Raw genomic sequence first — 12,452 nt, 5'->3', positions numbered from 1 at the left:
CAGTTCACACTTTCTGTGATGGCTATCACCAAAACGACAGACAGTGATAATGACAGGGATAGGGAGAAACAGGAACCCACACAATTGGGCTAGCGGGAATGTAAAATGCAGCAGCCACTTTGGAAGACAGCCTGGCAGTTTCTTAAAAAGTTATACATAGACGTGCCGTGTGTGAGTGTGAGTCAGAAGTCACTCAGTCGTGTCCGACTCTTTGTGACCCCATAGTCTGTAGCCCACCAGGCTCCTCTGTCCATGGAATATTTTAGGCAAGAGTACTGGAGTGGGTTGCCATTTCCTTCTCCAGGGAGTCTTTCCAACCCAGGAATTGAACCTGGGTCTCATATAACCCAGCAATTCCACCCATAGGTATATATCCAAAAAAAGTGAAAACATATATCCACACAAACATTCATATCAACATTATTTATAATGGCTAAAAAATGAAAACAACCCAAATGGCATCAACTGCTGAACAGATAAACAAAATATATGGTATACCACACAACAGAATCCTCCTCTGCAACAAAGGAACAAAGTACTGATACATGCTACAGCGTGGATGAACTACAAGAATATTATCCTAAGTGAAAGAAGTGGGATACAAAGAGCACATATTATATTATTCTATTTAAATGAAATGTCTGGAATAAGCAAATCTATAGAAACAGAAAATAGATTCCTGGCTGCCTGAGGCTGTGGATGGGAATGGAATAACTATAAATGGCCAAGAAGGACCTTTGTGGGATGATGAAAATGTTCTAAAATTGGATTATGGTGATGGCTGTACAACTCATAAACATCATTGAATTATACCATGAAAATGGGTCAATTTTATGGTACGTAAATTCTACCTCAGTAAAGTTGTTTTTAAAAAAGAATCTACTTTTTAAAATAAACAACCAATAGGATGACCAAAAGCTGCTTTAAAACAGCTGGAAAGAGAAGAAACAGGATGGAGGGGGCAGAAAATGAAACTCTGAACACACCTTGTATTCACTTTTTGAAATTTCCCATTATAAGAGTGTATATGATTTATATAATGCAAAATAAAATTGAAAGGGAGAAAAGCAATCGCTAAAAACTGAAAAAATATAAAATACAAATGAACCTCTGTATCAGATAGATGGCTTAACAACACAGAGAGAAGTTATTTCAAATGGCTTTAATATAAAATTATTTCTATGTCCTTAGGAGATTTACACTAAAGGACAAAAAGAACTGCAAAGAAATCACAAACTTTTCAGTAATTGTGTTGTTAATAAAGCACTGTCATGGTTATTTTTTATTCAAATATACAAATTTGTGCATTTATGCACATGACTTTGTATATGCACTATAATATATACATGATTTTATACATACTTGCATCCATGTGTTTGCATGCGTGTATATGGAAAAGGGAATAAGTAATATTCCCTTGCTTTGTTTGGATCAAGATTTTCAGCATAAGAAAAAAAGAATAGAAAGTCAAAGAGGTTGAATAAAACTCTAATTCTAAATACCAATTAGAAACATTATAAATTCTTGATTTCTTTTTACAAGTCAAATACAAATGTTGGCTAGTTCTGTCCACAGAAAACACCCAGAAAGAGTGACCAACCCAAGAAGCACTCAGACTGTTGTCAATAAAGAATTTCAGTTCCTTGGAGAAGCTGCTAATCCCAGGCCTGAAACAGGAAATATACAAAAAGTATCTGGAACAGCTCTTCATACAAGAAATAGAGGACATTATCAAAGACTATATGGATCATGAGGAAGGACTCAGAGTCAATGTGAAAAAACTTTCTGGCCAAAGGACGAGCTGAATATTACAAAGAATGACAGCTAATATTCAATCGGAACACATTTAAGTCTGGTAGAAATCCGTGAGTCACACTGTTACTAAGGGAAGATGAGTACCAACAATGAAACTTTGATTGGTCTTACAGAGAATCTTGAGAATCAACTAATTATTTCGAAAACTGGTGAAACAGAGGGCAATATTTATCTTGCCTTTCTTAAAGGAACTATCAGAGTAATTGATGAGGTAAAGTTCTGCTTTAGGAAAAAATTTCAGAATTTTGAGTATCACCATGTTGCAACTTCTAATGAAACAATGAAACAGTAGCTGCTAAACTTTTAGGTGAAGGGCTAATGGTGAAAGGATCTACAAGGAATGGATCAGGCTGGTCACACCTGAACCCACCAATTAAGCTTAACACGATGAAAAGACAGATAACAGACATTCTGATGTGCAGCAGTCAAAGTATACAACTCAACACCACCATCCTCGCCCTGCCCCAGCACAAAAAAGGGAATCTGAAAGTGATCCAGCCTCAGGTCTAGATCCAAAGCACCAGTTTACAGACAATGCAGAAGGATGGAGGAGACTGTTAGAAAAGATCCAGAGACGCCACCAGCATCTTTTCCACAAATGGCACAGGACAAAAGACCGATTTCTTTAACAAACAGTTAAGGGGACAAAAAGAGGGGAAGAGAGATTTTATGCAATGTGTGGGCTTTGGATTCGAACAAGCCATTTTTAAAATGAGGTAACTGGGGAAATCTAAACACTGCTTAGACATTCAATGATTTTAAGAAATTACTGATTTTTACAGAGCTATAATATTGTGCTTTGCTTAAATGAAGACTCTTTCAGAGAGACACACTGAAACACTTGCAGATGAAATCATATGATGTCTGGGACTCCTTTCAAAATAACCTACTGGAGGGTTTGATGACTGGATCAGGAAGCAGACAGTGTGACTCTGCCCACGAGTTAGTGGCTGGTGAGCTCGGTGACGAGTACACGGTCGTTCTATACCATTTCCTCTGCATTTATCAATGTCTGAAATTTTTCATAAATGTTTAAAGAGAGTGGATTCTAGGACATTTTCTTAATGGCATGCTCAGTTAAGGAACATTATCCCCACATCTTCTGTCCCAGGAGAAGTGTAACTAGCCAATTCCGTTTTCATTCCTTGGCCCCTGAAGTTCCCTTCTGTTGAGTGAGTTGCAGTCAGGAGAAAGGGAGACACAGCAGGCAGATGCCTCTTACCTCACGGCTACAGGATAGCACTGGTGTCTCAAAGTGAGAGGTGGTTTGGGGCATACAAACAACCAAAAAGATGCCTCCAGAACAGCCTGCTGTTCATAAGACTGCCAAGGGGATAACGCTATGAAAGCTCAACAAAGTTCTTGTTCCAACCCTGCCAAGGCACACTTGCCAAGTTCATGTTCCTGGTTATCCCTATATCCGAAGCATGCCTGAGGACACCCTGTGGTTCCACAAAAACACATGTTACCTCCACGCTTTCCTAAGCATACTTATGCTGCAGATTGTCAGCAGCGGCTCCAAACCAGAGCCCCAAGAAATTATAATCCCTGAGTTCTCAGAAGTTCTCAGATTCTCAGGAATTCTGGGACACCTGCTGTTCTGCATTCACCCAGCAGGTGGCGCTGACTCCCCAACTGGGACATCACAGCCACAGGGACCCTGGAGTCAGCCCCTTGAGTGAGATATTTATATAAGCCTTCTTTTCCCACCTGCTCAAGAAGTGATCCCTGTCATCTATTAGCCTTGCATACAGCAGTTGGGTATTCGAGAGTTGTCTGAGAAACAGTTTGGTTAAGTTGAGCTAACGTGATTCAAGATAGTCTTTTTTATAAAAACAGTGCTGTGACTTTCCAATAGTACCTAGACTTGAAGAGGATTTGCCTTAGGGAGAAGGAACAGGAAGGCTGTGTAACCATGTGAACACTACCAAGATGCCACTGTTCTTGGTGTGATGGACGCTACAAGATTGTGTTTACAAGCACATATTCCAAGGTGCTTGCTATGAACTGAATGTTTGTGTCCCCTCGAAACTCATATATTAAAGCCATAATAGCCGTGATGTGATGGTAACTGAAGGTGCGGTCTTTTAAGAGGTAATTAGGTTTAGATGAGGTCAGGAGAGTGGAGCCTCCATAATGGGATTAACACCCTTATGAAAAGTTGAAGGGACATGAGATCTCTGTGTATGCATGCCCCAAGGAAAGGTCACCTGAGGATATAACCAGGAAGAGGGCCCTCACTAAGGAGCCAACCAAGCTAGCACCCTGATCTCAGACATCCAGCCTCCAGAACTATGAGAACTGAATGCTTGCTGAAACCACCCAGCCTACGGTGTTTCATTACGGCAGCCCAACCTGACTAAGACAGTGCTACAATTAACCAGGCTTGTTTAAGATCATTAGAGATGAAGAAAAGTCTACATCAAGCAGGATTATAAGGCTTCACCCCACCCTTCCTGAGCAACAAATCCAACATCTCTCCTCATCCCTCACATTCCGAGTCCCCAAAGAGCCAGTTTTGACTCAGCTGGGCAGACTGCTAGTAACTAGACTGTCAGTGCCAGAGCCACAGCATAAACAGGTGAAAAATCCCCCTTCGTCATGCAAATGATGAGGAAGTTCTCGGTTTACACTGCAACAGCGTTGCCTCCAGGCCAATGCTCATCTTCCTTTAGAGCTCCTGCTCGGCCCCCCTCCCTCATTCACTGACAAATACGGAGTAGGAAGGCTCAGTGTGCCTGTGGAAAGCAGAGCAATCTCTACCTCTGTCTAGGCCATGTCCAAACTGAACACCAGGACCCCAGACTTCACAGACCCTACCTGGAAGTGCAAGATAATGGTCCAGATCAGGCCTAGGGTCAGCTTGGGGTTGCCATCTGTGATGTCATCGTTGCGAATATTCACTAGTTTCACCTGAAAAAGAAACAAAAGCTAGTCTAAGAGCTCTGCAACTTTTTGTTTTGATTTCATTTTTTATAGATTTTCATTTTTCATACGCAGTTAATTTTTTTTGGTGTACAGTTTGAGTTTTCACATCTGTATAGATTTGTGTTAACAACCACTATAATCAGGGTAACAAAACAGGAGCATCAACCCCAAAAGGTGGGACTTTGTGCAGTCAAATCCTGCCTTCACCCCTAAATCCTGGCAACCACTGATCTGTTGTTCCCAGCTTTGCTTTACCCAGAATGTCATATAAATGGTGTCCCATAGTATGTAATCTTCAGATCCTGGCTTTTTTGTACTCAGCACAATGGCCGTGAGATCCCCATCCATGTTGCTGCCTGGAGCAATAGCCTGCCCCTTTCCACTGTGGAGGAGTATTCCTGTATACCTTATACCTGTATTCTACACACAATAGTTATCCACTCCTCTACTGAAGGAATCTGGGTTGTTTCCGTGTTGGGCCAGTTATGAATAAAGCTCTTATATTCATGTACAGGTTTTTTGTGTGAGTACATGTTTTCATTTCTCTAGGGTAAATTCATAGGAGTGGGATTGCTGGGTCATATGGTATACGTTTAGCCTTGTAAGAAACTGCCAAACAATTTTCCAGCATGATTGTACCATTTTGCAATCCCACCAGCAAAGCAATTTCGCAAGCATTTGCTATTGTGAGCTGCTTTTTAATTAAGTCTTCCCAGCCCTTTTTTCTTTCTCTGTCTTATTTTTTCAAGGTTGTGAGAGAGAAAGAGAGATCTGCCTCCCATCCCTCACCACTCTCTGGCCTGTCCCACCTATTCCCCTCCTCCCACAGCACTTGCCTTACTCCTAAAATCTCATTCCAGCAACACGATGTACACAGACACAGAGGCCCTTCCCCCATCAGGGTGACCAACCATCACTGTGTGCTGGAGACTGAGGGATTTCCTGGGACGGGGGCCTTTCAGAGTGTCCTAGGAAAACCAGCCTGTTTCCACCTCCACCCCGTGAGTCTCTGTCATACCCTCATGGAGCTCCTGACAACTGTGGCAGCTGCCCTGAAGCTGCCCTTCCTTTGTCTCTTCAGCTAAACCGAAACCTTCATGTACTCAAGACCTCAGGCAGCATCCTCACTTCACCTTAGTGACCGGTGCTATAGACTGAATGCTGTGTCCCTCCAAAATTCATAGGTTAAATCCTAATACCCAATCCGAAGGTATCTGGAGGTGGGACCTTTTGGGGGTGATTAGGTCTTGAGGGAATGGGATTAGTATCTTTATAAAAGAGACCCAGAAAGCTCCTTGACCTTCCCATCACATGAGGACACTGCTAAAAGCGGTCTCGGAACCAGGACCAGCTGTGCTACAGCACATCTGCCTCCCTCTTGGACTTCTGCAGAACTATGAGAAATGAATTTCTGTTGTTTATAAGCCATGGGCCATGATATTTTGTTACAGCAACCTGAACAACCGGGACACTGGGCGAGCTCTGCCCCTTTCCTGCATCTCTGTCTCCTCTTCTGCACACTGGGGGCAGGAGGCCCTGCTTTCTGCCTCAGTGCAGGTCTTCTCATCACTATGGCCCATAGCTGGCGGGCTGGCAGCACCAGCCGAGTACACGTTCCCCCGCCCCACCGCCGGCAGCTTTCCACGTGGATTCTGAACACCTCCTCGGCCAAGCCACCTTCCAGTGTCTGCCAGTCCATTCCTTGGAGACCTCACACCTAACTCCTACCTTCCCTCCCACATCTTCTACCATCTCTCTTGGCAATTTTGGCATCAGCTCGATGGCCCAGGTGTCGCCCCATCTGTATAACTCGGCTGCCTTCCCACTTCGGATGACTTTCATTTTCACTCTGCTTTGGACACTTGCACAGCAACAACCTCACCATCACCAAGCACTGCTCCAGAGTTCCTTCTGCCCTTCTCTGTGTCCACTGCTCATGGCTCACTTTTTTATTATATCCTAGTAACCAATCTACTCTCCATCCTTATTGAGGCTTCTAGCTAATCAATTCTTTTCAATTTACCTTGACCATTAAGGCCTTCTCTGGTTTTCTCTAACTCTACACACAGACATTCCAAGGATGCTTTCTCTAGTCCCCTGAACACTTCAACCTCTAATTCTCCTACCACTTATTTCAACAAATATTTATTAAGTGTCAATTATGGACCATTCATTGCAACAGGTGATGAAGATAAAAAGGTTAAAGTAGATCACATTCTCTGTCCCCATGGGCCTACAAAGCATTACAGCAAACAGAGAAATAACAATAAAGTCATAAGTATTATATTAGAAGCAAACGGCTATGGGAGTATACAGAGAATTTCCCAAGTTAATGAGAATTACTGATAAGAGTGGCAAAAATGAACCAACTCTAAAAATATGCACACCATGTCATGCCATTGTGACCAGCACTGTTGCCTGGCAACTGTAGCTATACCAAATCTTTCCAAACAGCTCTCTAGGCAGATGAACTCTGACTCCCTCGTCCATCCACTTTCCTCTCTTCCACAAACCTTCCCTGTATGGGCATTTTCCTTTCCTTTTCAAAGAAGTTACATCAGCTGTGCTCTTTGGATCTCATCCCTCAATCCCCGGACTTGGTTCCATCAGTTAGGGAGTCGTGGGAAGGATGGTGTGTGGAAAGCAGCATGAAAGGAGCATTAAAATGTGCAGGAGACCTGGGTGGAAGTCCCAGGTTTGCTCTCACTTCTGTGACCTAGGGCAGGTCATTTCTTAGTTTCCTTTCGTAGGAAATGAAAAGGCTGGACTAGCGATCTCCAAGGCGTCCTCTGGGGCTAACCTGCTCTGACACACACTCTTCACTCTCATTCTGTTCTCTTCTCTTTGCTAGCTTCTCCTAGGTCTAAAAGTGTGCTTCTGTCTTCCTTCCTTCCTATCTAGGGCGGGAATAGCTTCTTTACTAAACACTCCTCTGCTCTATTGAGCCTGGTCTCTGAGGTCACCAGTGCTGCACAGCTGAGAGCTTCCCCTCCAGCCCCACGTGCTGTTCAACCAGCCTGACGTCCCCTCATCCAGTTCTCATGATGATGAAGCACTCTGGTGTCCCCTATTCCTGGATGATGTACCTTTCCCCATCTTCTTTGCCGGTTTATTTCTCATCTTCCCTTTGGCCTCCACCTGAGTGGAGGTGAGTCAATCTTTCGCATCTTGCTCTTCTGTAAGACTTTCCCTCTCAGAGAGGCCACACTGTGTAAGATTTGTCCAGACACGATACAGCTGCTCACTAGCAAGCAAGACTCAGAACTGTATCAGTCGGATTTACTGAGGACTTACCAGGGGCAATGAGAACGTCCCTAAACAGGGATCCAATACCAACTTTCCCTGGCAGAGTCGGGGACACACAGGACGCTCTTACCTGTCGCTGCTTTAGGAAGTCCAGGGCAATCTGCACATTCTGCAGCCTGTGAAAACGCATCCTGCCCTTCTCCCGGGGCTGCAAACAAACAAACAAAGGGGATATTAGTTTCAGCGACACCAATTTACCCACGCAGATCCCTTTCTGCTTTCATTTCAAGAACTAAAAGACCACAAAGAATTCCCATGACTGAAGCCAGGCGTGGGAGCGTCACACAAAGCACCCCTCCAGGCAGGACCTGTGTGTGTTTTCACCATGCTCGGTGAGACCCCAAAATGCCTCGTTTACCACTCGGATCCCTGTGAACACACGGCATGGTTGAATGCGAATGCCGAAGTAGGGCCGCAGCATCTCTACAGGTCCCTCTGCAGCCATACGTGGCAGAGTTCGGTTCTGGATGTGAGGTTAATGCAAACAAAGATTTGGCTCTGTGGCTCCCAGAACCACAGTAAAATGTTACTGTAAGGGAAGGGTAAAAGGCCTAGTTATAGGTTGCTCGGTAATGGACAGCACCAACCATATTACAACCTGGCGAAAGAAACCAGAGGCAGTCAATCTTACACCAGGGAATGAGGCGCTACACATGCTCGGTAAGCGAAAAAACCTAAAATGAAAGGCAAGAATCAAGAAGGAACCTAGTTCCCAAGAAGACAAAGTAGGAAAGCCACCTTTTACCCCAGTCTGAAAAACCCAGACCTCGATGGTGTAGGGTTCTTCAATACAGTACTCCAAGGAAAGGTATTTCCTGCCACGCTCAGTCCTGGGTGTCACACAAGCCACAGTGGAGAGTCCACCTCCACCCAGTGCCTCTGGCGTCACCAGCGGCCCCCTCCTGGATCCAGGTTCAACTCCCACCCATCCAAAAGTGCATGGAATCGGTTTCTCCAGTGAGCACAGGCAGGGGTGGCTATCCACGCCTGGCATGTCTTGTCCTGCTCACTTTCCCATGGATCTCCCCCTGCCCCACTACAATTGGGACTAAAACATCACTCTCACTAGACGATACCCAATTCATTTGTAAATATCAAAATGTTACTAATTGAAGGCCAATAAAACACAAGGTAGCACCTGCACAGAGGAAACACTGCCCCAGGTTGAATGGGCAAAAAGTAACCCAGCACGTGGAGGGATGGGGTGGAAGCATCTCTGTGGGGGTCCCTCAATCCTTCTAAGCAAGACTTTCAAACCAGGGAATCGACAGAGAAGGTGAGGCCTCTCTGTGCAATAGGATAACTTCGTAAGTCAAAGTGTTAGGAAAAACCTTCTTAGTAAGAATCTCTTCTCAGTCATTCCAGCCGAACTGATTGTGAATATGGCTTAGAAGATGACAGAGCCTGTGAAACCGAAGATGCTAAGGCAATTGGAGGGGAGATCAATGAGATGAAAAGACGACTTTAAGAGGACAGGGGATGGGGACACTGCCTGATTTCTATTTCTGGAGAAAAATCACAGGCTGTAACTTAGGGCCTGCAAGCAGAAAATGGCCCTCTTACACACTCTAATCTTTACGCCTAAGTACTCCCTTCAGAACATGCAAGTTAAATCTCTGTCCTCTATAGAAACTAGAGATGTTATTGACCAAGGCAGAGTATGCCCATGCAGTGAGTGGCTTGCAAACAACAGGCTCTTTTGAAAACAAATGACACGGTGTGTGGTGAGAACCTAGAGGCCAGAGAGGTGGAGAGCAAGTCGTTAGTCTGGAGTGTGGAGTCAGAAGCAGCAACTGACATGCTGTCAACTAAGCTTTCCATAATTCTGCAATCTAGACTCAGACAACACAGCAAGGCCACCAGAAAGGCATGGGTCTCCAGGTCACAAATGGACTTGACGCCGCCAAACATCATTATTCTTTTTGTGCCAGCTACTTGCAGATAAGCAAAGCAATTCCCACTCTGGGATCGTCTAACAGTGGCATGAGGCACAATTAGTTTTAACCACTTTCTTTGGGACCCAAATTCCCAGGTGGACAGGGAAGAAGGCAATTGGTAAGTGAGCTACTTGGGGACCTAGAGAACTCCAAACCCTCTGATGGCCCTGCAGTGCCGGCTGGGACGCTGGTGTCCCCAGGAGGACCTACGACATCATCATCATCTTCCTCCTCCTGCTCCTCGCTGTTTGCACGCCGCCAGGAGGGCATGCTCACCAGGCGGAGGGTCTTCAGCCCTGCCGGCTCCTTTGGCCACCAACCAAGGCAAAGACGTGACAGAGTTAACAGGAAATTCACAACACATAAATGAAAAGGAAATGAACGCAGAAAAAAAAAAAAGATGAAAATAAACATGAAAATACCCTCCCACCTCCACAAAGATGCAAAACAAAATTTAGACCAGAACAGATGGTTATACTGAACACTTCTTATGTTGAAACACAGCTTTAACTCTCCACAGGCCATCCATTCTCCCTCCTTTTGTGAATCAAGTAAGGGAGAATGCATGATGAGGATAACCAGAAGGAGATATTTGGGTGGTTTCTGGTGAAAAGATGATTATTTCACAACTATCTCCATAAACACCTGTAGGTCTTCAAAGGCTAGTGAAAGAAATCAGATTGGAGTGGTTTCAACCTGTTTTGTAAGCAACATCACTGCAAAGGATCACTTTTCAATATAAAATCACTACAAGTTCATCAAATATATCAGCCAAATTGCCTCAAATATAATTTCGTGAGCACTTTTAAGTCCAACATAGTGAAAATAAAATTCTGACTACTTAGGAGGTTTATAAATGAGGGCCAGAGAAGAACTAGAATTCATAGGTACTAGCTATGTCAACAAAAGCATCTGTCAATTTTAGGCCATTAAAAATTATTTTTTTTTAAAAACAGAAACGAAACCAAAACAAAGGACCCCAGGAAAGCCAAGCCCAATCCTGAAAGCAGCTGACTATTACTTAGGGAGAGAAATCTAATGTGTCAGATCCTACTCTAGAATTCACCAAAGACAGAGAGTGTGCCAGCTCCCTCCATTAGACTCCATGAGCCCTCCTCTCCAGGGCGCACCTCTCCCAGGTGTCTCCACACTCAGCCCTGGCCTTTTCTAAACGAAAAGGCATGTTGTCTACAACACTCTAGACAGAGCAGGAGCTGCACAGAATCACAGGCTCAAGTTAGGCTCCCACATGTGAAACAACGAGCCCACGGTGAGGCCAAGCTGATCCCTTCAACAAAGTGAGGACGAGCTGATAAGCCAAGAGGTTCCGACAGGCTTTGTCCTCAGACAGGTAACTGTTTCCATAAGCCACATTTAATACATGTGGGGAGGATGCAGGCGTATCTAATTATCCAAGGAGCCCAGATGTACAGCATCTGGGGCTATGCTCAGACATCAACTTCAGCTCTTCTTCAAACCTGTGACAGACAATGAATTCCAGAAGGGAGGAAGTTAGGCCGTTTGGGAAACAATGACTCTAAACACCTGGGCTTTTACATGTAAATCTCAGCTCTTTGTTGAATATAGAAAATAAAGTAATTCACAGTAGAAGGGAAAATAGGAGGAATCTGTGTAGACTAGAAATAACACTGTAGGAAGGAAAACACGCCTAATTAAAAAATCTTAAAGCGAGAATCTACTATTCCTGAAATACTAGCATGTATAAATAGATAAAGAACAAGGAGAAATCATGCAAATATAAAAGTAATACACCAATACTGGATTCCATCAAGAAATGAGATTTTTTAAAAAAACAGAATTTAAAAAGAGAAATAAGAATATACGACAAATCAGGTTAAATTAAAATGAACTTGTATCATTTGTAAAGTGTTAAGTCTGAGTTAGAAATAGAGGCCAGCAATCACCTCTTCTACTTTTCCTCCCATGTAACAGAAGTGACAGCCACCACCCCAGCACTCAACACGATGGACCTATGTCATTAATAGGGCCACACCTGGGAAGTCACCCAGTAGGAGGAGAGAGAAGCTCACCAGTTTGACACCCGAGAGGACCTCCAGCAGAGAGATCAGGTTATGGCCATCCCGCAGGTCTTCATAAAGGTCATTTATGTGCTTGCGGACCTGCGCGTGAGAGCAAAACAAGACTGATTTTTATTTGATCTTGAATTATTTCATTATCCACACAAGTTCTTATGGCTCTATGTAAACACAAATTAAAGAGTTTGAAACTGAAAACAATAAACAATTCAGGAATATTCAGGTTGGAATACAATACATATGAGACGGTAACACTTAACAGAGGCTTACATGTGTTTTTTTTTTAATTGAGGCCAGATCTATTACATACGCCAGTCAACCCTGAATGATATTCCATAAAGTTTGGCCAAGTCTTGATCATCCCGAAACATCTCAGGAATTATTATGGACAAAAATATGATACAACAGC

The 12,452-nt window shown here is 43.8% G+C and overlaps 1 protein-coding gene across 11 annotated transcripts in view; it reads right to left on the bottom strand.

Moving 5' to 3' along the window:
* The window catches only part of LOC102169353 (microtubule-actin cross-linking factor 1), a 340,864-nt gene that overhangs the window by 189,819 nt on the left and 138,593 nt on the right, over nucleotides 1–12,452 (bottom strand). For 8 of the 11 annotated variants that reach the window (XM_018042104.1, XM_013962976.2, XM_005678666.3 and 5 more), the window contains exons 3-5: nucleotides 12,038–12,127; nucleotides 8,120–8,197; nucleotides 4,636–4,728 (exon numbers count right to left, since the gene is read on the bottom strand). In XM_018042104.1, coding sequence (XP_017897593.1) covers nucleotides 4,636–4,728; nucleotides 8,120–8,197; nucleotides 12,038–12,127 — 261 coding nt within the window. Of the gene's footprint in view, nucleotides 1–4,635; nucleotides 4,729–8,119; nucleotides 8,198–10,196; nucleotides 10,293–12,037; nucleotides 12,128–12,452 lie in introns of all 11 variants that reach the window. The other 3 variants (XM_018042111.1, XM_018042120.1, XM_018042117.1) reach the window with 1 other exon arrangement.

Source organism: Capra hircus, chromosome 3 (assembly GCF_001704415.2).
Source record: "Capra hircus breed San Clemente chromosome 3, ASM170441v1, whole genome shotgun sequence".
In the NCBI taxonomy this organism is placed as follows: domain Eukaryota; kingdom Metazoa; phylum Chordata; class Mammalia; order Artiodactyla; family Bovidae; genus Capra; species Capra hircus.
Note: the sequence above shows the minus strand (reverse complement) of the source record. Positions and strands in the feature narration are given on the sequence as shown.